Source organism: Schistocerca cancellata, chromosome 1 (assembly GCF_023864275.1).
Source record: "Schistocerca cancellata isolate TAMUIC-IGC-003103 chromosome 1, iqSchCanc2.1, whole genome shotgun sequence".
In the NCBI taxonomy this organism is placed as follows: Eukaryota; Metazoa; Arthropoda; class Insecta; order Orthoptera; family Acrididae; genus Schistocerca; species Schistocerca cancellata.
In genome coordinates this window covers 1,287,557,234-1,287,584,766 of record NC_064626.1, presented here as the reverse complement: position 1 = coordinate 1,287,584,766, position 27,533 = coordinate 1,287,557,234, and the positions used below count along the sequence as shown (strand labels likewise).

The following is a 27,533-nucleotide window of genomic DNA, read 5'->3' as shown; positions in this document are numbered from 1 at the left end:
GTTACACCCAGTGATATTTATGAAATGGTTAAAAGGAGTTTTCCCAGCACATGTTAAAGACTCAGACAAGATTCAATTTGCAATTGATAGAATGGAAGGTGAAGCCTTCACTTGGGGAGTCAGGAAGAAGGAAGAGACTACTAGTTTTGATCAGTTTGAAGAGGAATTCTTGAAGAAATACTGGTCCAAAAGTCATCAGTGTGCAGCAATTGAGGACCTACTCCATCGCAAGTCACTTAATACATGGAGAGGAACGTTGAGAGAGTTTGCCGAACATTTGTGGGAATTGAACGAGACCTTGGAACAACCCCTGAGCGATGGCGTAATGATATCTGCAATAAAAAGAAGATTGAGCCGGAAAATGCAAGAAACTGTATCCGGGAGCCTAATTAAAGATAGGGAGGCCTTGATGGAGATACTGGAACAGTTGGAATCTGTTCGATCACAGGAACACAATCAAGCTAATGATCAAAACCGAGAGGGAAGTAATGACCCAAAGAATCATTTTAATCATTCATCTGATTATAGAGGAAGAGGTGGAGGGACCGGAAAACCGAATGACACTCCAGGTGAGGTCCGGTCAAGAGTGAGAGCTACAGGACCCGAATAAACCTGCTAAGATATGTTTAGAACATTTAGCTGTAAAATGGACATTTGAAAGATGGAAAGGTTTATTTACATTGTGTTTTGTGATATATTACAATTAGAATTGCATATTTCATGTCGAAGATTATCTAAGAATGAGTATAAAACCTGTAATAACTAATTTGTAGTATAGTAATTCATATGTCCTGTGTTTAAGTAATAATTTCTGAGTGTATATGTTGTGTGTGTTTCATTCAATATTGGACTAGAGAGTGATTGTTGATATAAAAATTGTAATTTAGACGGTGCCATGATTATGAGATGTAATAACCTTTTGTAAAAATTATTGTGGAGGCAGCCCACTACCGGAGTCGAGGGATTATTTGATGAATTGTAATTTCATTAATTATTAACACTGAGTGTTTGTTCAAATGTAGCAATGTTTCATTCCCGTGCCGATTCTTTTTCGCCTGCGGCTCTAAAGAAGTTTTCGAGGGCGGGGATGTAAGGTGTCCGCAGGCCCTCACTACTAGGTTTGCACTCACACAGGTCGACAGGGCAACTATCGATTAGTGTGTCGGGTCGCGAGAGCGAGAGTTTGAGTCAAGTCTGTGTGTGTTGCAGGTTCCCGCGAGGAGGGCAGAGCTGAGCAGAAGCCAGCAATTGATAGAAATTACCGACAAAGGGAGTGGCCATCGCCGCGGTTCAACCCCTTTGTGTTAGTATTATACGGGAAAGTGAGAAAGTATACTTAACAGAGTGATTCAGTGATATTTATGTGCCAATATTTGAGATTCCGCGTCTACCGCGCCGGCATTATTTGGATTGCAGTGATTTGGATCTAGCGTGTGACAATAATGAATAACGAAGAAGCCTGTGCTGAGATTAGCCGTTATTAAAAGTGTATGACGAAGGCAGTGGCTGTCTCCTTGTTCTTGTAGTTTTTGGTAAGAATATAGGTTTTGTTTAGTGAAACTGTGTTTGTTGTTCTTCTTGCCACCAAACAGTACATTATTACAGCATTGAGAAGGACAGAATGGAATGTAACAACTCCGTAGCAGTCCATTCCGATTGCCAGCCCCATTAGATACACGGTCACATTAATTGATTATTATCTGGGCTGCTATCAGATCCCGATCAAGCGGGATACATTAATATGACGTGTTACAGGTTGAATGTAGGGCTACAATGGTCAAGGTGGAGTGGTTGTTTACAAGAGTAGGGGTACAGTATTTTTTTTTTTTTTTCAACTTTATTCTTCATTGTATGGTTTCTGGCTTGTCAATCATTACATTGCAACAATTACAGAAAATGATGTGTAAAACTTGTAGGAATACTTAATAATAACACAGAAATAAGAGTACATTTTTTATTAAACTTTTAAAGATGCATTCTGCCTTTAAGATTACACTCTGTTCTCTTATCCCACACTACATTTCTCTATAGTTTTTTGTTCACAGGAAAATGAATCTACTAATCTCTAAATGTTTGTAGGCAGGGAGGTTACTTTGAGCATCTTCTTGGAAGACAACAGTCATAACCAAACTCAGCACTCATAACATCTCAGTTAAGGACGTGGGGAAAAATGAAGAACAAACATTGACAGTCACATTTGATCTCAACGTTCAGTCCGGATAAGAACATTATGATTTCTTACTGTACTTTATTGCCGCCAGTTCATGATCATGTGGTTACCATTGCTGTCTCTAGATCAGGGAGACTCTGCTTCAGGTCGTGGCTGCGTGGGAGATTTTGCCTTTTTTGGATCTGAGCATTGTGTTCTCTTCATCATAATTTCATCATCATTGTTGCGTAAGTCACTAAAGTGCATCAAATAAACAGACCTGCATTAGGCAGCTGAACAACCCAAGGTAGGGTCTCCCAGCCAATATTTCCATACAGGCATTTTATTTCATTGTGCCTCTTTTTCATGTATTCCTTGTATCATGTCCATCGAATCCTATGAACTTAGTTATAATTCACCATTTACCTAACAAAGAATTTAGAAAATACATAAGTCATGCAAGTTTGGGGCAATGATCTCCCATTATCAAAAAATTCATCTAGAAAATAATTTGGTAACTGCGTTTGGAAGATGAATCATTGTGTTGAATGCAGTGGTGGTGGCTTTTCAAATGAATGGTATGACTGAGTGGAGGTTGGGACACTGTTTTAAGATAAGTCAATAAATTGATCTACTTATTGTCGCTATTTTGAGACCTGTTTCAGAAACAACTGAGAGCATAAAACTTTGGTCCAGCAGATTTAATCTTAGTTGAGCAACATAGTATTAGGCAAGGAAATGATAGAAAATAATATAAAAATGAATGTACTATTGCCTGCTATAGAATGTGCCTTAAAATTATGATTTTATTTTTTTACAATGCACCAATTCATTACTGCCTACAGTACGACTAGAAGACAATGTGATCTTGGACACTGTTATATCTATTTATTAAAGTATAAATTATCAATATATGCTTGTCTTTTGTGAGTTAAAAATGAATAAATACAGCTACAATACCCAATATATAATCAGTTGGAATACTGGATACACTGAAGGTGAAAAATATGTCCTTCAAAATCTTACTTCCTTATTATCAGAGCTATTCATCACTGTCATTCTTTCAAGTCCACCTGATAACATTACAGTTGACAGTTCATGATAATGCATATGTGAAGGATCATTTTTTAAGCGTAGGGAGTCTTATAAGCTAATTTATCTTATTGTGTAAAGGATTAGTAGAAGCAAATAAAGTGATACAGTCATGAACTATTCTCACTGCAGTCTACAGAAAACATGGTGCTGTGTAGGACTGTTCTGTATGCAGTGCTTATTACTCTGCCCACAGTTTACCAAGCTTTTCCATATCATAAATCAATTAAGGAGGCATCATGTGGATATGATGTAAGTATATTTGCCTCTTTCAGAAATGCTTAATTGCTATTTTTATAGGTCTACGTTTTAATGCCTGCACTCTGAGACAAAATGTGGCACATATTGTTGGATTTATGTAGCTGGTACTAGTGTGACAAAGGATCTATATTGCCTGCTCAAAACTGAACTTATTTACCTGTTTTAAAGTACATAGTGAACATAATGTAGGAGTAATGGTAATGATTCACCAAAAAGTAGAGATGTGCCAGATGAGTACACAGTCTTGGGACTGCAATTCTGCAGATAGACTAGACTGAGAGGTTATGTAAGGTGGAGTGGGAGAGTGGAGAAAGTAGGCAGGAAGTTGAAAGGAGCATTGGGGATTAGATTAGATTAATTATTCATTCATTCCATAGGCCCATAAAAGAGGGAATCCTCCTGGGTGTGGAACATGTCAGATAAACACATTACAAAAATGTAAATAGAAAAACTTGAGTTTCATTAATTTTAATGCTCCTCAGTCAATAAACAGTAAAATTATGTACTTGAATTAAATTTAAACTTCTAATGTTTACAGGTTTAATACTTACATCTGCTTTCATTAAATCCATCATTCAGACATTTGCTAGCTTCTTGGCTATTACAACCAAGTATTGTCAAAAATTAAAGTAAATTATTCATTTCAGTGATCCTCAGTTAAGATCAGTCAGATTATGTACAAGATTTAAAATTAAACTTCCACTATTTACAGACTTAAGACTTACATCTGCTTTCCAGACATCCATCATTCACACAGTAGATAGTTACTTGGCTGTTACAACTGCTGTAGAAATATGGGGTGCAACAACTCAAGCCAACCTAAGTACATTATTAATACTACAGAAAAAAGTTATCAGAATTATTTGTGGTGCCAAACCTCGAGAATCATGTTGGAATCTGTTCCCAAAATTAGGTGTGCTTACCATTATAGGTGTGTATATATTGAAAGTTATATTGCTTGTGAAAACAATAAATTCAAATTTCAACTGTGACCTGCACCAGTACGATACAAGGCAAAAGTTCAGATACCATGTAAATAGCCACAGAACAGCTTTATATGAAAAAAATGCTCTTCATGCTGGGCTGAAGCTAGCCAATGCCCTACCAAAAAGTCTCACAACCCTTCCTACTAACAATTTAAAAGATCGGATAAAAAGAATTCTAATTGAAAACCCTTTTTATTCCCTAGAAGAGTATTATATCTGTATGAAAAGTGCTTCATAAGTATGCCAAGCTCATAGTTTTAAGTAACCTACAACTAATATAATGTTGATAAAAAAAATATTTGTAATATTGTGATTGTACACTACCAAATGTAAAATCCATCAAAATGTAAAATTTACTAATACAAACAAATCTTTAGTTTGTAATTTATAAACTGACACATTCAGAAGAATAATCTGTATGATGTCCTGAAACTGTATAAGAGTATAAGAGTCTTTATTAGCCATTCAGTATTTTCTTATACAATGGGCTTCATCAATGAGTTCAATTACAGTATATTCTTATAACAATGTATATATAACTCCTATGAATGTTAGTGTAGTACAATAGCACACATTTTATATATTGTTAATTTTACAATAAAAAGAAAACATTATACAAATTTATATTAAGTGGGGAGTATTCATTATGATGACATTATGTCATTATCATATATGTGTTGATAACATTATGTCATTATCCTAAGATATTGATACAAATATAGAGCACTCGAAATAGGTCTATTACACCTATATGTTAGATATTGTGTTTCCAAATTTAGGCCCTGCTACAGGCACAGGCACCTTTCTCTATGTTAAAACAGCAAATCTACCATATTACAATCTTTATATTCATCAACTGAGTAAAATGCTTTGCCTTTGAGCCATTGACCCAATGTTGTCTTAAATTTATTTTTAGATACTGTTAGTATAATTTTAGGGAGCATATTAAACAGTTCGAGGCCTACATATTTGTAACTATTATGTATCTTGGACAATCTAGAGTATGGCAGATCAATTGTGTGGTTTTGTCTTGTATTATGGGTGTGGACAGATGACCTAATGGGATATTGAGCTATGTTTTCTTTTACGTGTAATACGCAATAATAGATGTACAAACAAGGAACTGTCATGATGTTAAGTTTTTTGAAATGTTCCCTGCATGTATCCCTAGGAGATAAACCTACTATACATCGAAGAGCTTTTTTTTTGCCATCTGAAAATTGATACTGAATTGGGAGAATTTCCCCAGAGCAGAATACCATATGAAAGATGGGGGTGGATATAATCAAAATATGAATGCAGCAGTAAGTTTTGGCTGACATTATTCCTAAGCTTATAAAGTAGGAACATAGCATGTGCAAGTTCAGAACAGACATACGTGATATGTTTATCCCAGCTAAGTTTCTGGTCAATCATCATTCCCAACAGTTTAACAGACGTATTTTCTTTGTTTGATACCTGAAACGTCTGAGTTCAGCTACGTATGCTATTAGGGTTACTGCAAATTTTGGTGATAAGAATCTCAGTAAATTAGCTTACTATGTCTACTTTCATTCACTAATTTCGTATGGCATCATATTCTGGGGTAATTCATCATTGAGTAGAAAAGTATTCATTGCTCAAAAACGTGTAATCAGAATAATTGCTGGAGCCCATCCACGGTCATCCTGCAGACATCTATTTAAGGATCTAGGGATCCTCACAGTATATATATTCACTTATGAAATTTGTTGTTAATAATCCAGCCCAGTTCAAAAGTAATAGCAGTGTGCATAGCTATAACACCAGGAGAAAGGATGATCTTCACTATGCAGGGTTAAATCTGACTTTGGCACAGAAAGGGGTAAATTATGCTGCCACAAAAGTCTTTGGTCACCTACCAAACAGCATCAAAAGCCTGACAGATAGCCAAATAACACTCTAAAATAAATAAAAAGAATTTCTAGATGACAACTCCTTCTACTCATTGGCTGAATTTTTTGGATATAAATTAAGGGGGGCAAAAAAAAAAAAAAAAAAAAAAAAAAAGAAAAAAAAAAACTTAAACATTAGTGTCATGCAATATTTTGTGTAATGTAATATCTTGTACAGACATCTTTTATTAACCTGACACGTTCCACATCATTACGAAGTGTCATATTCATGATCTATGGAACAAGTATTAATCTAATCTAAAGAATATTTCCTCAGTTTTTGTTTCATTTATGTACAGGGAGTTTGCACTAAACCAATGAACCAATTTTTCAAATATTATATTATTTTTTTCTCGCACAGATTCAAGAGTCTGTCCTGAATTGATAAAAGTTGTATCGTCCACATAGAGGACTGTTTTAAAGGGTAAATACTGTGGCATATCATTAACATACACTACAAACAGGAAGGGCCCAAGTATGGAGCCCTGTGGCACACCTCTTTTTATTGTTTGTGGGTTTCACAGCTGCCCATTTACACTAACAAATTGTACTCTGTTGCTTAAGTAGGATTCTAATAATTTCAGGGTGTCCTCTTCCATTCTGTAGTGTCTTAATTTGATGATCAAAGTACTATGAGATACAGTGTCAAATGCTTTACTCAGGTCTAGGAGAGTAGCACAAGAAATTAATTTATTTTCAAAGCCATCATATATATCACTAACAATATTTTCAACCGCTTTAACTGTGGATAGTTTAGACCAGAATCCATACTGTGAGTTACTTAACAAGTTATTCCTCTCAATATAGTGATTCATTTGTTGGTGAACACAGTCTTCGATTATTTTAGATATTATTGGGATTAATGAGATAGGGCGATAGTTACTTGGATTTGATTTATCTCCTTCCTTATATATGGGAATGGTTACTGCTATTTTCAAACAGTTGGGGAAAATCCCTTGCTGTAATATACGGTTAATGAGAGTGGTTAGAGGGGACAGAAGATCACTGGATATCTTCTTTATGACAAAGTTTGACAGACCATAGAAGTCCTCTGCTCTGGAACTACTTAGTTTGCCTTTTTTCTAGGGATTGTATTTGATTATTCGATGTTGAATAAATATTATTATTATTATTATTATTAACCAAGTATTGTCAAAAATTAAAGTATAATAAATTGTCAGTAAAATGGTCTACTGCACTTGAGAAACTCATGGATGGAATAGAAGGAGTTGGCCACCAAAAAATCTTTTAAATTGTATTTAAATTGTGCCTTGTCTGAAACGTAACTCTTAATGGTTGCTGGTACCTTATTGAAAATATGTGTTTCTGAATACTGTACTCCTTTCTGGGCAAGAGTAAGTGATTTTAAATCTTTATGTATATTTTTTCTTATTCCTAGCATTGATATTGTGTACTAAGCAGTTAGTTGGAAAAAGAGAAGTATTATTTACAACAAACTTCATTAAGGAATAAATACACTGAGAAGCTGTGGTTAATATGCCCAATTCTTTGAATAGGTTTTGACATGATGTTCTTGGATTTACACTACTCATTTCTCTTATTATACACTTCTGTACTCTAAAAGGTTTTTCTCTGTATATGGAGTTACCCCAAAATATGATACCATATGACATAATGCAGTGAAAATAAGCAAAATATGCAAGTTTTTTTTTATATTTTATCCCCTATGTCTGACATCATTCGCATTTCAAACACAGACTTGTTTAGGCGCTTTAGCAGTTCATTAGTATGTTGCTCCAAACTAAATTTATTATCAAGTTGTAATCCCAAGAATTTTACACTCTCAACTTCTCCTCTTTCCATGTCATCATATTTTATACACACACCAGAAGGAAATCTCTTCGAAGTTCTGTAATGCATATAGTGGGTCTTTTCACAGTTTAATGACAATGAATTGGCTATGAATCACTTATTAATGTCAGTAAAAATTTAATTAGCTGCTATTGCAATGTTTATATCATCTGAAAATAAGACAAACTTGGCATCTGGTATAACAGATGACAGGTCATTAATATAAACAAGGTAGGTGAGCAGACAATAAACAGGGTAGATTCCTCAAAATACCTAGGCTTGCATATTGATAGCAAACTGAATTGGTCCAACCACATCGTGGATCTGTGCAAAAGACTAAGTTCAGCAACATATGCATTGCGCATTGTTTCTTCTTATAGAAATATGGAAACCATGAAGTCAGCGTATTAGGGTCACTTTCGTGCAATTATGGCATTTGGAATTATATTTTGGGGAAATCAGCCACTGGCTAAAAAAGTACTGTGTGTACAAAAAAGAGCCATAAGGATCATGTGTGGAGTCCATCCTAAAGCCACATGCAGGAATCTTTTTAAGAAGCTTGAAATACTTACATCCACTGCACAATATATATTCTCATTGATGTGCTTCATAAGGAAAGAAAAATCCATCTTTAAGCTGAATAGTGCATATCACAGTCACAATACTAGAAGGAAACATGATATCCACTATGAACAGCCAAATCTAAGTATGGTGCAGAAAGAAGTCCATTTCAGTGGCTGTAAGATTTTTAATGCCCTCCCTTCAAGAATTAAGTGTTTGATAGATGATGATCTCCTGTTTAAAAAAACCTTAAGGCAGTTCCTATTGCAAGGATCATTTTATACATTAGAAGAGTTCCTGAACTACAGTGTTTAACATCTCTTGTATTGTAAATTGCAAATTTATGCCCAAATTTGTATTTGTAATACTGAATATTTTTATTGTAAACATATATTTTGCAATATTTATTTCTTTGTAACACTTATTATTTTGTAATCTTTATCTCTCTCTAAAACGTATTTTTGTAGTGGGACCTAAGTTACTGTTCACTGTTTTTTGTTTTGTAATCTCTATCTATATCTAAAATGTATTTTTTTTGTAGTGGGACCTAAGTTACTGTTTACTGTTTTTGTTTTGTTTTATGTATTACCATAAATTCTGGCCAAAAGCTTGTAAAATTGACACGTTCCATATTCTGTGATACTGTCACAACATGGATCACCGGAACAAGAGATAAATAAATAAATAAATGAATAAAACAGTAGTGGACCTAGTATGGAACCTTGGGGAACACCACATGTACTTTCTTCCCAGTTTGTCAGATGATGTCTGATTGTTTACTGCTGAAGTGTTACGTAATGACACCCTTTGTTTTCTATTAGTAAGATATGACTGAAACCACTTTGCAGCACTATCAGTGATGCCATAATATTTTAATTTACTTAAAAGAATGCTGTGATTCACACAGTCAAACGCTTTTGACAGGTCACCGAATATGCCAGTTGTCTCTAATTTGTTGTCCAATTAATTAAGGACATTTTCGCTGTAAGTATAAATAGCTTTCTCAATATCAGAATCCTTAAGAAACCCAAACTGTGACTTTGACAGAATGTTATTTTCACTAAAGTGCTTAAGTAGATGCTTGAACATAACCTTTTCAAAGATTTTTGAAAAAGCTGGCAAAAGTGAGATCAGTCGGAAATTTGATGGCATTTCTTTGTCTCCCTTCTTGTGGAGAGGTATAACTTCAGCATATTTAAGCCAGTCCAGGAATGTTCCTGTGACATGTGATTGATTACACAAATACCTTAAGATATGTCTAAGCTCACATGAACACTCTTTTATTAACTTAGTTGATATGTTACCATAACCACTAGAATGCTTTGATTTCAAGGACTCTATGATGGATTCTATTTCTTTGGGTGAAGGATGGCTGTGCGCTCTGAGGGTGATATCTTATGTTATGTGGTTTATTCATCTCATTACATACAATTTTCAAATCATTTGATTTGATGTACAGGAGACATGTCAAGGTTTACAAAAGAAACTTTTTTCACTTTTTTAAGAGAAATACAAAAGTTTACATTATATTTTACATTTCTAAGTTTCAGCTACACATGTACATAAAATAATAAATATATTACAATCCCTGTGTTCAGATTGTGAAGCTGTCCTCAATGAATTCATCGACAGAATAATAACACTTTTCCACCAGTAGAGTAAAGAGCAATCTTTTCAGTGAACCAATCTCCATTTTAAATATATTACTGCCTTTTATTTTATTGAAAAATTTTAACCCCATATACTCTGGCGTTTTGGCATAAAGTTTTAAACGATGTGTTGGAAGTTTGAAGTTATCTCTGTGGCGAGTGCTGTAGTTGTGGTCAAAACGGAAATTGTCTAGTGTATGTTGACTTCTATTTGGGAACACCACCATCTCATATATGTAAAGTGAGGGGATAGATAGTACTTTTAAATTTTTTAACAGTGGTCGACAGAATCCCCGTTTTTTGCAACACACATGTTTCTAATTACTTTCTTTTGTAATACTAGGAGCCTAGTGACATTTGCTGAATTTCCCCAGAAGATTATGCCATAACAAATAACTGACTCAAAGTAGCAGTGATAAACTATCTTTCTGGTATCCATGTTTGTGGCACCTGACAAAATACACATTGCAAATGCTAAGTTGTTCAGTTTATTTGCTAAGTAATCTATGTGTACCTTCCAATTTAAATTTTTGTCAAGATTTAGGCCTAAGAACTTCACATGGTTTGCTTCTGTTATATCCTGATCATTGCAAGTTATCTTTATTTCACTCCTTTCTACTGATTTAGCTTCAAATTGCATCATTTTGGTTTTAGTTACATTTAGTTTTAGTCCATTTTGATAGAACCAAGATTCAAGTTTTTCTAAAGTATTTTTGGCTTTTTCTGGAATATTTTCAGATGCCTCATTTTCAATTAGAACTGATGTATCATCAGCAAATAAGACTGAATGAACATCAATAGCAAGTGGTAGGTCATTTACGTAAAAAAGAAACAGATAGGGACCCAATATCGAACCTTGTGGGACTCCTTGGGGAACTGTTTTCCAGTCTGATGAATAATTGGTTCCATTTGAAGTTAAAATTACTTTTTGTTTCCTACCTGACAGGTAAGAGCTAAACCATTTTAAAGCAGTGTCTCTGATTCCATACATCTGTAATTTGTGGAGGAGTAATGCATGGTTCACAGAATCAAAAGCTTTAGTCAGATCACAGAATATACCTGTGACCTTTCTACCTTTATCTAACGTGGAGCATATTTTTTGGATAAACTCATTTATAGCATTCGCAGTGCTTTTACCCTGTTGGAATCCGAACTGGTTTTTAAAAATTATATCATTTACAGTAAGAAAGTTATTAATTTGTTTTGCTGCAATCTTTTCAAACACTTTAGAGAAGACCGGCAAGAGAGAGATAGGGCGGTAATTCCCCATATCTTCTGTCGATCCTTTCTTGAATAGAGGTTTGATCTCACCATATTTCAATACCTCTGGAAAGCATCCGTGTTCATAAGATTGATTTATAATAGTTGACAGTGGTTGGGAAATAATATCGTACACATACTTGATTACAGATGTTGTTATTTCATCCCATCCATGTGAGGCTTTGTTTTTTAGAGACAATATTTCCTTTTCCACATCCCTTTGGGTTATTTTTTCAAATTGTTTAAAAGATGTGTTCTGGCTGTTTTCCAAATTTGTGATGCCCTGATAGAATGTCATATCCACATCTGATCTTACTACGTTTAGGAAGAATTCATTGAAACAACTTGACATCTGAACAGGGTTTACTATAATTTCATTTTCATGTCTAATTTTCAAAATCTCATGAATTTTTACTTTGGCTCCTAGTTCAGACTGAACAACTGACCACACTGCTTTTGTCTTATTTCTGTGTTGTCGTATGAATCTATTATTTGCCATTTTTTTAGCTGCCGCTATAACTTTCCTAAATACAGCTTTATATTGTTTGACATAAATAACAAAATCTGGATTTCTGTTTGATTTTAACTCATTGTGGAGCTCTCTCTTTCTGGAACTAGAGATCTTTATTCCTGTTGTAATCCATTTGAGTTTACCATTAACTTTCTTTTGCTTATATCTACGAGGAAATAATTCATTAAATACCTCTAAGAGACAATTTAAGAATTTGTCATAGTTTATCGAGCTTGAACCATTGTAGTCTACAGGCCAGCTTATTATACTTAATTTACTGCAGAATAAATCTATTTTACTTTTACTGAGATCCCTTTTTATACACACTTCTGGAGGCTTTAGATTATTTGCTTTTGGGAGCTCAATAAACAGAGCTGAGTGATCTGAAATACCCAAGTCTAAGCAGTATTTGTGCTTATTTCCACTGTCAAATTTGTAGTTAGTAATAATATTATCAATGCAGGTCACTGATCTGCTGTTTTCCCTTGTGCTTTCAGAAAAATTTAGCTTGAAACCAGATTTCTGAATTAAGTCACGAAATTTTGTGGAATCATTGCTTTCAACTAAGACATTTAAGTTGGAGCCTGCTGCTATAACAACTTTTTTTTTACTTTCTTTCTGGAGTTTTTCCAGGAGGCATTCGAATTTGGTTAAAAACACTTTTGTTACCACACATCCAGGAATTCTGTAGATTGCTATAACCAGTGTATTCAGATCACTCAGTTCTACAGAGCAACTTTCAAACACGCTCTCTTCATTTAAATAATTAAAACTATCTCTTACTGTATAACTTATGGAAGAATTGACAAGAATGCAGGAGCCTCCACGAGATTTCCTTATTCTACAAAAGCTAGCAGCTACCTTAAAATTATTAATACTATTTAGTACTTTTATACTATCTTCTGTTAACCAGTGTTCATTTAGGCAGATTATTTTAATATTTACGGATTCTGAAAGCAGAATTTTTAGTTCGTCGATTTTTGAGAATTTACGATTTGGTAGTTCTGCCCCTAAGCCATTTATATTCCAGTGCATCAATAGATCATTTTTGCTTTTAGTTATTTCACGTGCATCCTTTGTTTGGTACCTAAACTTTTTATTTTCAGTTTGAATTTTTTCTTTGTCACCCCTATCACAATGAATTAGTTTCCCTTGCTTCTTAGGACTTTACACATGTCTATGAACATTTTACTAAGGTTCACAGAGCCTAATCTATTCAAGTGCAGGCCGTCTTTTCCCAGACACTTACAGTTTAAGAATTTGTTTGGGTCAATGAATTCTGCACTGAGTCTGTTGCACTGTTCCCTAATGCCGGTATTTATCCTGTTGATGTAAGTATCACTTACCAATCTTTGATGAATAATTCCATTAATTACCAGCCTGGATGTTGGGTATACCGTTTTCGCTGATCTAATCAGATTCTGTGTTTCATTCACGATTTCTTCCTCACTGTTACTGCGGATGGAGTTTGGGCCCACGTGGATTAAGACACCTCTGTAATCGTCGGTACTTAAAGTTTTGTTACCAGTTTCGCCCGTGTTTCTTTTCATGGACAATACATTCTTAAAATGTTTGTTGAGTTGATGCGATCGGATTCCAGGTCGAACATCGACCTTGCAGTCCGGCACAATAACATTTTTTAATATACACTCCTGGAAATGGAAAAAAGAACACATTGCCACCGGTGTGTCAGACCCACCATACTTGCTCCGGACACTGCGAGAGGGCTGTACAAGCAATGATCACACGCACGGCACAGCGGACACACCAGGAACTGCGGTGTTGGCCGTCGAATGGCGCTAGCTGCGCAGCATTTGTGCACCGCCGCCGTCAGTGTCAGCCAGTTTGCCGTGGCATACGGAGCTCCATCGCAGTCTTTAACACTGGTAGCATGCCGCGACAGCGTGGACGTGAACCGTATGTGCAGTTGACGGACTTTGAGCGAGGGCGTATAGTGGGCATGCGGGAGGCCGGGTGGACGTACCGCCGAATTGCTCAACACGTGGGGCATGAGGTCTCCACAGTACATCGATGTTGTCGCCAGTGGTCGGCGGAAGGTGCACGTGCCCGTCGACCTGGGACCGGACCACAGCGATGCACGGATGCACGCCAAGACCATAGGATCCTACGCAGTGCCATAGGGGACCGCACCGCCACTTCCCAGCAAATTAGGGACACTGTTGCTCCTGCGGTATCGGCGAGGACCATTCGCAACCGTCTCCATGAAACTGGGCTACGGTCCCGCACACCGTTAGGCCGTCTTCCACTCACGCCCCAACATCGTGCAGCCCGCCTCCAGTGGTGTCGCGACAGGCGTGAATGGAGGGACGAATGGAGACGTGTCGTCTTCAGCGATGAGAGTCGCTTCTGCCTTGGTGCCAATGATGGTCGTATGCGTGTTTGGCGCCGTGCAGGTGAGCGCCACAATCAGGACTGCATACGACCGAGGCACACAGGGCCAACACCCGGCATCATGGTGTGGGGAGCGATCTCCTACACTGGCCATACACCACTGGTGATCGTCGAGGGGACACTGAATAGTGCACGGTACATCCAAACCGTCATCGAACCCATCGTTCTACCATTCCTAGACCGGCAAGGGAACTTGCTGTTCCAACAGGACAATGCATGTCTGCATGTATCCCGTGCCACCCAACGTGCTGTAGAAGGTGTAAGTCAGCTACCCTGGCCAGCAAGATCTCTGGATCTGTCCCCCATTGAGCATGTTTGGGACTGGATGAAGCGTCGTCTCACGCGGTCTGCATGTCCAGCACGAACGCTGGTCCAGCTGAGGCGCCAGGTGGAAATGGCATGGCAAGCCGTTCCACAGGACTACATCCAGCATCTCTACGATCGTCTCCATGGGAGAATAGCAGCCTGCATTGCTGCGAAAGGTGGATATACACTGTACTAGTGCCGACATTGTGCATGCTCTGTTGCCTGTGTCTATGTGCCTGTGGTTCTGTCAGTGTGATCATGTGATGTATCTGACCCCAGGAATGTGTCAATAAAGTTTCCCCTTCCTGGGACAATGAATTCACGGTGTTCTTATTTCAATTTCCAGGAGTGTAGAATCACCTATTAACAGAAAATCATTTTTGTCATCTTCTTTGTTCGTTGCACTTTTACGTTTGTCCTTCTTATTATAGGAAACTGTTTTCCATTTATACTTATCACTTGTTTCACTGACAGAGTTCTCTGTGGTATTATTCGCCGTATTACACAAATGCGGATGTTTGCCACTTTGTTCAGTAATGGGTTGATTTCCACACATGCAGGATTTTCTTTCAATAACCAGTTCAGAATTTTCTTGTTTCAATGCTAAAACTTCCGCCTTCAGCGCTTCAATGTCACTTTGAAGCAATTTAATAATTTCTTCTTTTGAGTTCACAGTACTTATGAGTTCAGCCGTCTCAATACGCAAACAATGTGGACACGACCATGGAAACTCGTCTTTTATGAGTTTTAAATTCACTTTCACACATTTTTCATGAAACTAGTAGTTACACTTCACACAAAAGATGCCTTTCATGACGTGTTTCGAACATTCCCTACACAATGAACTATTTAATTTAACCTTTTTTGAGGACTGAGATGTGTCACAACACTCTTCTATTGGCGCCATCTTGAACCTTGATAGCAGGTGTGCGAGGTTGGAATGTGTGGGGATAGGCACATGACAGGTGCACATGACAGGAATGCATCACACCAGCGCTCGTGAGTTAGTGCAGTGCACGATGATGATGATGCTGATGTGGAGGAGATGACTGGAAGGAGGCGACAGAGCAGAGGAGCGGGAGACTGTGATAAAGAGGGTGTGGGTGCAGGATGTGGGACAGAGTGAAAATGGATGTGGGACAGGGGGGTAGCTGAGATTGAGCTCATGAGAGTTATAGGAATAATTCCAGATGTGTGTTACTATATTTTTTACCAACAGTTCCGATCAACATGAAAGTGTTACAGAGATGCTTCGTGAACTGAGTGGAAATGCCAAGATGATGCTCTTTTTCTGCAACACTATTGGGAAACTTGTATGATTTTACTGTAAATTTCTGGAAAAAATAAGAGTAGGCTATCCTTCTAATGGGATCACGTATTGTGGTTTCTTGCCATTCAATTCCCACAATTTTAAAATGACTGTGAATTGGATAATCAGCAAGTCATGAATGCAATCTTACATTCACTATACTTATTGAAAGAGTGTTTTAGACAGTTCCAAAACATGTTTGTATTAAACTCGTGAAAGCTAGTTCTTGTAATTTTATAAATTATAAAAAAAAATCATGGGATTTCTTCCCTGAAGCAGTTTAAAATTCACATTTCCACTATTTATGAGGAATACATACACAATTCGCTCAAGTATGTAGCAACTCAAGTCACTTCTCTTTACACAGACTGAAGCAGAATTTACATAGCAATCCAACTTCAAAATGTGGTTTCTTGCAAGCTAGCAAAGCCAAGATCTTTAACAAAATTTTGGCATGAACATATTTTTGGTTGAAAATTGACATCAAAGAATGGCAGTTTAGCAGCACTGTAATGACACGGATGACAGGAATCTTTATTGAAGATGGTAAAATAGCACTGCCCAATTAGTGATATTTGTTGAGTGTTGAGGTAGAATGATCAATGTGGAGTGCTTGCTTCCAAGAGTAGTGGTATTTGTTTTTATTTTTTAATTTTAATCTGCATTGTGATGTATCTGGCCTGTCAATCATTATGCAGCAATTACAGAAAACATTGTACAAAACTTGTAGAAGTACTTAATACTAATCTAGAAATAAGAGTACAACTTTGAAAAGAGTTTTAAATATGTATTTTGCCTTTAAGCATACAGTCTGTTCTCTTACCAAACACTGCACTCCTCCAATTCCCCCCCCCCCCCCCCCCCCCCCCCTCCCCAGATGAGCATTAATCACCAAGTCTCCAAATGTTTGTAGGTGCAGGGAGGTCACTTTGAGCATCTTCTCTGAAGACAACTTGTGTTTTGTGAAAGACATACTATCACTGATACTGTACGCAGCATATTTTAGCAGGTTGCTGACATATTGCATCGGGGTACTTGTACTGATTTTTTATGTATGACAAGTAATTTTTAATTATTTAAATACTAAAGATTTTTGAAATATCTACACGATTTTTTATGTATGACAAGTAATTTTTAATTATTTAAATACTAAAGATTTTTGAAATATCTACACCCATAGGTTTTGTATGTATTTTGTCCTGTAATGCTGCCGAGTGAGGTGGTGCAGTACTTAGCACACTTGACTTGCTTTTGGGAGGATAATGGTTCAAATCTCTACTCAGCTGTCAAGATTTAAGTTTTCCATGATTTCTCTAAAGAATTCGAGCAAGTGCTGGGATGATGTCTTTGAAGAAGAGGATGGGCAGTATCCTTCCCCAATCTTTCATAATCCAAACTTGAGCTCTGCTTGTAATGACCACACTGTTGATGGGGTGTTAAACCCTATATCTACTTTCCTTTTGTAACAGATAATTTTTGTGCCCATGATGATCTAGTGAGTAGAATGCTAGACTATGGCTCTTGTGGTCCTCAGTTCTGTCCCGGGGTATTTCCTTGTCCCAAATCCACTCAGCGTGCTAACAGATTGAACACTAGGGATATTTCTTGGCAGTAAAAGGCAGCTGGGACAATGGACACACTATCCTCGACTTCACAGTCCCATACAGAACAAAAGACTACACACTACCTACTGTCTGGTCAGAAGCCTGTTCACAGGTTGAGTGCCACATTCTTTACTTTACTATTAACAGAAAATTTTGGCTTAACTGATCGTCACTCTTGATGAATATTTCTTACTTGTCTAATGAGTATTTGTTACATTCAGTCTTAAAAATACTGCACTTGTGGTTGTAGGGTACATATATATAGCAGTATTATTGGATGTAAAAGAACAAAGATCATATGCTCCTACACAGAGAATCAAACCCTCATCACTGAACATACTAATCCAGCACTCTGCACATTGCAGCACTATTATCTGTATTGAATGAAGGTACATGCCATCACAGTGTTATCCAGTTGCCATTCTTTAACTTTTGAACATATAATGAGCAAGAAATTGGCACTGTCAACTCTGGATGTGCATATTTTTCTTCATCCTGCCACCTGTTCCTCTAACTAAGATCCTATGCAGTCAACTAGTATTCATTTGCAGGTGTCAGAATCATGTTATAAAAATGATCTAGTTTCTCAATAAATTGCATAAATGTCACCATACATTGTTTCTCTGAATACAATAGTGAAAATAAGAAAAGAACAGCCTGAAGCAAGTGTCTGAGGTAATGTTTTACTCACATCTTATTGAAGTTTTGCACAGTATGTAATGACAATCACAAGGTCATGTTCCTAATGATTGTAACAATAATGGATAACAATTTAGTATCTGCTATACCTACTGCTATCAATCTGTATATTGAGCAAGCAGTAAAGGAAACAAAAGAAAAATTCAGAGTAGGTATTAAAGTCCACGGAGAAGAAATAAAAACATTGAGGTTCGCCGATGACATAGTAATTCTGTCAGAGACATCAAAGGACTTGGAAGAGCAGCTGAACGGAATGGACAGTGTCTTGAAAGGAGGATATAAGATGAACATCAACAAAAGCAAAACGAGGATATTGGAATGTAGTCGAATTAAGTCGGGTGGTGCTGAGGGAATTAGCTTAGGAAATGAGACACTTAAAGTAGTAAAGGAGTTTTGCTATTTGGGGAGCAAAATAACTGATGATGGTTGAAGTAGACAGGATATAAAATGTAGACTGGCAATGGCAAGGAAAGCGTTTCTGAAGAAGAGAAATTTGTTAACATCGAGTATCATCAGGAAGTCGTTTCTGAAAGTATTTGTATGGAGTGCAGCCATGTATGGAAGTGAAACATGGACGATAAATAGTTTAGACAAGAAGAGAATAGAAGCTTTCGAAATGTGGTGCTACAGAAGAATGCTGAAGATTAGGTGGGTAGATCACATAACTAGTGAGGAGGTATTGAATAGAATTGGGGAGAAGAGGAGTTTGTGGCACAACTTGACTAGAAGAAGGGACCGGTTGGTAGGACATGCTCTGAGGCATCAAGGGATCACAAATTTAGCATTGGAGGGCAGTGTGGAGGGTAAAAATCGTAGAGGGAGACTAAGAGATGAATACACTAAGCAGATTCAGAAGGATGTAGGTTGCAGTAAGTTCTGGGAGATGAAGAAGCTTGCACAGGATAGAGTAGCATGGAGAGTTGCATCAAACCAGTCTTAGGACTGAAGACAACAACAACAACAACAACATACCTACTTGTAGCTACAACACAGCCTTGCAACAGTGCATAGGGATATATAAGATATGATCAAAAAGCAACAAGAAATTTTTAATTTTGTGAGCTTTATACATCCAATTTCCAAAACTTTTTTTTTATCTTGTTGGTAGATATGTTCCTGATGTGTGTGTGTATTTTTAGCTGTTTTTAATATTTGTTTATTGTTGACACTTTAACAGACCTCTCCCTATGATTTCCACAGTCTATAAGTAGTCCTACTCCTTCGTCCACATGGTGACTTCAGGCACTACAGGAGATTCAAATTTATAGTCCGAGGTCGTTAACAAGTACGAACAGTTGGTACTTAACTCATATCGATGGCTGCGTTGTTGTCTTCGTGAAGTCTAGAGGTGATTCCACTGTGATGTTCCTGCGGTTTTCTTTGTGTTTGGATGATACTGGTTTGTAGGGCGATGTGGTATTTTGATTTTTAGAGAGCAAACGTTACATTAGTTTTGCACATCATTATTTAATTCATTTATTCACATTTAACACTTCTACAATAATATGAAATAATACATTGTTTAACACCACATCTGTATTACCACCTCTTCCAAAGATCGACCTCCTTCCCCCCTGACCAAAGATAACCGTCTCTTAGTTGTTAAACTCACAGTCAAAGGCTATATTTACATAAAACAAAAACTGATTTTTCTGACTTTCACATAGATTTACAGCTTCCTTCAATTTGACTTCGACTACTTCTTCGAAATTTTGTTCATTTATAAGGTCAAAGGATGTGTTATCACTTATGCCTTGATTATCTACCTCGCTTACAACAGCTTTGATATGGTTGCAAGAATTACTACAGTTAAGGATGAACATTTCTGTTTTCAGAATACTATTTTTCTCAGGTTCAGTAATCATAACACACTTATCTTCCCAAGAGAAGCTTACACCCACTTTTAAGACCCAATCCATGCCAAAAATGATATTTTCTTCTAACCTTGGGACCACAAGGCAACCCTGTTCAAATTCCACATCTTCAATTTCAAACGTTAACAATACTTGACTCTTAACTACCTTACTTTGCCTACCAGTGGCACCTCTGATTTTTACCCCTACAACCGGCATTTCTACAAAGTTCTTACCATCTCTAATTTTATCTCTAAATTTTTCTGATATTGCACATATGGGGCTTCCTGTGTCAATAAGACAGTGCCCTTCCCACTGATTTACTCTTATTTTAATGTATGGACAGCCTAATTCCTTTTCATCTGCCTTCCCCTCGGGGACTTCATATAATAAATCTTTTTCAATTTCTTTATAATTTCCATCTACTTCCACCCTTTCAGTCTTCATCCGGTTTACCTGATTTTTAGATTCTAAGTTACTAGTGTCAAGTTTACACTTTGGCTGCACACAAAATATCTGCCTACTGTTTATGTACCTTTCACTCAGTCTCTTTCTTTTACTCTCCCACCAGCGTGGGCATAAAACTCTACTAATTATACTTAGACGATACCAAAACACTTTGCTACTATAACTCTCATTATACTGGTTCCACAGGATTTCTAAAAATTGGCTTCCTTTACTTTCAATAATATCATGCAAATCTAATTCTTTCACAATATTTTCACTTTTGTTATCACCACTTTGATTAACCATGAAATCATCAGGGCAGACATGTAGCAATTGATTTTCAGCTGTCACTTCATTATTCTTATCATATTCCTTTGCTTCGTCACCACAACTATCATCAAGTTCCAACACTTCATTATTTATTTCAATAAAAACATTGTACTCACTTTCTGATTTGCTTACCATACTTTCCACATCAAAATTACTAACATCATCACTACTATGGTATACTTTACTGCCAGTTTCATCTATTTCTCTCTGTTTTTCACTTTCTATGGTTGATTCTTTTTCCTGTTGCTTAGGTTTATCATCAGCTGATTCACCATTACCTTCTTGTGTGAACAACCCCCCCCCCCCCCCCCCAATTCTGAACTAAAACATTTATTACTCTCTTCATTATTAGCTTGCTCTCCCCTTTTTGCCCAGCTGTAAAAATCATTTAACATCTCCTCATCCAGAATTGAGTCAAAACTTTGATCTCTCCTATGTTTATTTTGTGGTGGTCTACTGTGCCACATAGCATCCCAAAATTTTTTATCAAAATTTATATAATTAACTTGGTATTCCTGGTTTTTAACCTGTTTGTTAATGGTACAGTTATTTACCCTATTGGGTTTTGTGTGAAAGTTAGTGGTCCTATTATGTTTAAATCTGTTTGCCCCAAAGCTGTGGACCCTCATTGAGGCGGTCCGGAGTTTTCCGGATGTCTACCTCTATTGTCACTCCTCCAATTTGTATTCATTCTGTTGTTACCTTCCCATCTGTTGTTCCTAGTTACACCATTGTTTTCCCAGTTACTCCCTCTCCCAGTAGCATTGTACTCTCTTGTTCTATCATATTGGTGTTCATTCCGAAAATCTCTATCGTCCCTTCTAGGGTTCTCCCCATGGTAATCAGAATTCCACCTCCCACTGTAATGGTTTCCGTTACTAAACTGTTGCACATTTCTCTCCATTGCCCTGTCTAATTTGTCTATATATTTTAGAAACTGGTCTAAACAGTCGTCAGGTCCATGCACTAATTCCCACTGTATTCTTTCAGGTAACCTTCTTTTAAGGGCATCAATTTGCGTCATTTCGTCAAAGGGTTTATCTAGATGCACCAATTTCCTAAGTTGATCCCTGCAAAAGTCTTTCATTGAGTGATTTCTGCCCCTGAAACTAGGCCCATTTAAAAATTCACTTTTTATTCTACCCTGTTCAGTCTCAGACCAAAACTTATTTAAGAAACTCTTCTTAAAATCATCAAATGTTTTCCACTCATCAAAATGTTGGTTCGCCCAAGACAAAGCTTCTCCCTCAAGAAACTTTTTGACAAATGTAATCTTTAGATTATCAGACATGCCAGGAACAAGGTTGTCAGAGCAGTGTTGTAAAAAGTCTACAGGGTGTAAATTATCACAAGGAAAACTTTTTACAGGTGAATTACTCCACACACTTCCACCATTCATACATAAATTCCTAGACACAAAATTATCTTGCATTTCAGTGAATCTCTTGTCGATTACACTTAAATTACATGTTACAGACTCTTGTATCTTATTTAATTCAGCATCTAAGGAGTTAACTTTTGATTCTGTATCTAGACTTAATTTGTCTACCTTCTCCTCCACAGTTCTTTGAGCTGCAGTTAACCTTTCAATCTCGTTCCCTTGACTTGAGCTAACTGTGGCCAACTTATTTTCTAAGGTCACAACTTATTTTCTATAGCTTCAATTTTGGAGTTCACGCCTTTCAAACTTTCTCCTAATTGGAGTTTTAAATTTGAGATCTCTTCTTTCAGTACATCACCGTTGCTTTTCATTTTTGCTTCCAGCGATTCGCTAGTTAAGTCCCATTCTGGCAAAGAGTAAACTTACCCAGTCCTGTTGATCCGGTTTTCTTTCGGTTTGTGAGTCATCTGGCTCATCACTTACACCACACACATTCGAGTCTAACATTTCTCCCGCTTCCTTTTTAATTTCTTCTGATAGCGTCATGATGACACCACGTGTTTGGACACAGTTTTGACAAAAAGTTTAAAACAAAGCAGAATTGTATTTATCTTTTCACACTACGACGTCGATCACAGGTCCACCTCTCCGATAAGCCAGCACTTTGTTGGTTCTCACACTACTTTTTCTGGTCCAGGAAACGTGTACAATGTTATTCATGTTTTACGAATTATAGTTTATAATGTTCCGCAAATGAAGCACAATTAGTCTCATTGCATTTAACTGTAATATCCCGGACGAGCCCCCAAGTTTAACAGACCTCTTCCTATGATTTCCACTGTCTATAAGTAGTCCTACTCCTTCGTCCACATGGTGACTTCAGGCACTACAAGAGATTCAAATTTATAGTCCGAGGTCGTTAACAAGTACGAACAGTTGGTACTTAACTCATATCGATGGCTGCGTTGTTTTCTTCGTGAAGTCTAGAGGTGATTCCACTGTGATGTTCTCGCGGTTTTCCTTGTGTTTGGATGAGACTAACTGGTTTGTAGGGCAATGTGGTATTTTGATTTTTAGAGCGCAAACGTTACATTAGTTTTGCACATCACTATTTAATTCATTTATTCACATTTAACACTTCTACAATAATATGAAATAAGACATTGTTTAACACCACATCTGTATTACCACCTCTTCCAAAGATCGACCTCCTTCCCCCCTGACCAAAGATAACTCTCTCTTAGTTGTTAAACCATGGAGGTCCTTATACCTCCATGTGTTAAACTCACAGTCAAAGGCTATATTTACATAAAACATTACACGTAAAGAAATTACTGACATACATGATTTTACGTTCTGTTATAACACCCAAAAAGGTTGTACCTGTTTTTGAGTGCTCAGTGAATTTTTACTTTCGAAAAAGATGGCTCCAGGAACCTGTATTAAATATTGCATGAAGAATGGAATAGGGTGCAACACCACATTCAAAACGTTGACTGTGACTTGTGGCACATCTTCTCTGAATAGTACAAGAGTTTACGAGTGATGTAAATGTTTCAAAGAGGGTGGAGAAGATGTTGAAGATGAAGACCACCCTTGGCGCCGCCCTAACAAATCAATTACTGATGACAATGTGGAATTGTCCTCAAGTACATTGCCCTTGTATAGACCCTCTATATACTCCTTCCACCTTTCTGCTTTCCCTTCTTTGCTTAGAACTGGGTTTCCATCTGAGCTCTTGATATTCATGCAAGTGGTTCTCTTTTCTCCAAAGGTCTCTTTAATTTTCCTTTAGGCAGTATCTATCGTACCCCTCGTGAGAGAAGCCTCTACATCCCTACATTTGTCCTCTAGCCATCCCTGCTTAGCCATTTTGCACTTCCTGTCAATCTAATTTTTGAGACGTTTGTATTCCTTTTTGCCTGCTTCATTTACTGCATTTTCATTGTCTGTTCCTAGATCCCACAAATTACAATGAAGTGATGACACGGGCAGTAACAAATGGTCTATCTGATCATGATGGTCATGACAACCCTAAAACTTGCCAGCAGAAAAACAACACATGGCCATTTTAGCCAAGTTAAACATGTTAGAACAATAAATGCTGAATCTACTTGCTTGTTCAGAAATATTTTATGCCATGAACAATGAGAGGAAGTATACCAGGCTGACACAGTGAATGAGAAGTTCAACTCTTTCCTGAAGTTATTCCTTAAACATTTTGAAGCTTCTTTCCCCCAAAGACAGATTAAAAACAAACCAACCTGTAGTAAAAGGAAAGAGTGGCTAACTACTGGCATAAAAATATCATGTAACAAAAAGCGAGATCTGTATGTACAACAGAGGACTAGTACAGACCCAGTAGTAAAGTTACATTACAAGAAATACTGTAAAATTCTAACAAGTGTAATCAAGAAGGCCAAACAGTTGCACTATGCACAAAAAATTAGCAACTCAAACAATAAAATAAAAACCGTATGGCACATCATAAAAAGTGAGACAAATAGGAACATAAAACCTGACAATAATAACCACAAAGTTGCAGCCTCAGATTTCAACAATTTTTTTCTCACTATAGCTGAAGAAAAACAGTGAACCATAACAAACAGTCTCACAGAGAAGCTATTGAACTACTTAACCACGTGCAAAAAACATCTAAAGTAGCACTTCATTTCAGAAGTACAACTTCTAAATAAATTAAAACAAAAACATAAAATTACTCAAAAATTCAGATTCCTGTGGATACGATGGCATATCAAGTAGGATTTCAAAATCATGTGCAGACTTAATCAGTTATATATTGTGCTATTTGTGCAACCAATCTATGGAAACTGGTGTGTTCCCAGATAGATTAAAACATGCAGTAGTGATGCCAATCCACAAAAGTAGAGCAAGGGATGAAATATCCAACTATTGGCCCATCTCTTTGCTGCCAGTGTTCTCAAAGGTATTTGAGAGAATAGTGTATGATTTATAGTCACACCACAGAAAATGGCTTACTGGCTCCTACACAGTTCGCCTTTCGCAAGGGCTCCTCCACAGACAGAGCTGTATTTAACGTAACAGATGAAATTTTAGGTTAACTAAATTACAAAAGGTATCAAATGGGGATATTTTGTCACCTTACCAAGGCATTTGATTGTGTAGATCACAACACACTCTTAAAAAAGCTTCCACATTATGGCATTAAAGACAAATCTTTGACTTGGATAGACTCATACTTACAGACAAGGAAGCAAAGGGTTGTCTTAAGGGGGACAGGTACAGCATTAAAATCAGGGTGGGGAAGTATAAAGTATGGAGTCCCGCAGGGCTCAATTCTTGGGCCACTAATTTTCCTAATTTACATTAATGATCTACAAATCACAATTAATAACAGAGCAAAATTAGTAATGTTTGCCAATGATACAAGTATCCTTGTAAAAGCACCCAACTCCACAATGCAGGATACAGCCATGACAGTCTCTACTCAAGACACAAATGGTTCACTGCGAATAGCCTAACCTTAAATCTTTCAAAAACCAATATGATACAGATTTGATAAAAAATAAAAAAATATAGTTCCTGAAATACTTGTTAAAAATCACATAATTAATGTAACCACCTATACAAAATTCCTAGGTTTCCAGATAGACAGACACTGAAGATGGAAAGAACAAACTGATCAGCAGGTCAAGAAACGTAGCTCATCGTGCTTTGCTCTAAGAGCTCTCCATCAGTTAGTGGACAGAGAAATAATGTTGTTGTCATATTTTGCATATTTCCATTCTGTTCTCTCCTATGGCATAATCTTCTGGGGAAATGCTGCAGATGTTGAAAAAGTATTCAGAATACAAAAACGAGCAGTGAGACTAATATGTGGGGTCCCTAATGGGGCATCTTGCAGAGGTCTCTTCAAATCTCTCAGGTTACTTACCATCACAGGTCAGTATATATACTCACTGATGTTGTTTATAGCCAACAGCAGAGAATTGTTTCAGAAAACTTGTGACATCCACAACCATGACAGGTGAAAAGGTTTCACCAAGGCTCTGCAACTCTCACTAAAGTAAATAGGGGAGTTACTGAGTCAGGTATAAAGGTCTTCAATAAGCTCCCTATCAATATAAAAAAGGAAATAAATAATGTACAGGTTTTCAAAAGGAAACTAAAATTATTTCTCATCAAACAAACTTTCTATAAAATGAATGAATACTTAGAGTTATAAGGTATAAGAGTAGAGGAAACTGTCTAAGAAAAGCATTCCCTTAAAGATAAAGTGTGACGCTGTTACTTGCAGTTTAACTGAAATTGTGGTGATAAAATGTAGATTTATCTATGTCATTATGAGAAAATGTGAACTCCCATGTATCCCACACTCTTGGGCATTCACTTAAATCTCTTCTTAAGGAATGCAGTTAAAATTTGTATTAAGTCCAAACCATGACCATGAAGCAAATTTACCAGCTTATATATATTCGGCAGCATAAAAATATGCACTATCTCTTATTCTACTATTTTAAACAGTCATTTAAACTGTTTTTGGCATAAGGCAGTCTTTAATACTGCATGCAAATAATTGTTCTTGGTAAATAAACAAATGTCTGTGCAACTGATGTATAAATGTTCTTGTACTAGTGTATTGTATCAATTGACTTGTATTACTTGTACACTGGTTGTATAATACGTAATCAACAGAACCAGATAAATAAATGAATAAAATCTCATTACTCGTAGCTGTCCTGACAGAATATAATTTTATATACCTAGAGAAAACATCAACAATAACAACAACCATTTTTACTTTTTGGTGAACTTCCATAAAAATCCACAGAAACTACATCTCCAGTGTCATATTTTGCATCTCACCTTGACAAGTTCTGTTACTTATCTTGACTCTCTGACACCTGTCACAAGTAGATACTTCTTTCCTAACATTTTTAGCCATGTTATAGAAATAAACATTTTCTTGCAGCTTTTGTGTACATTTCTGAGTGCCATAGATTCCATAGCTCTCAA

The 27,533-nt window shown here is 36.8% G+C and overlaps 1 protein-coding gene across 5 annotated transcripts in view; it reads left to right on the top strand.

Annotated features, from left to right (window-relative positions):
• LOC126095120 (lysosomal alpha-mannosidase-like) overlaps positions 1 to 27,533 on the top strand; it is a 292,752-nt gene that overhangs the window by 1,447 nt on the left and 263,772 nt on the right. Inside the window, exon 1 of one of the 5 annotated variants that reach the window (XM_049909831.1) lies at positions 3,304 to 3,493. The exons of the other annotated variants lie outside the window; for them this stretch is intronic. Coding sequence (XP_049765788.1) covers positions 3,386 to 3,493 — 108 coding nt within the window. The 5' untranslated portion in view covers positions 3,304 to 3,385. Of the gene's footprint in view, positions 1 to 3,303; positions 3,494 to 27,533 lie in introns of those variants that run through there. 5 annotated transcript variants of the gene reach the window in all.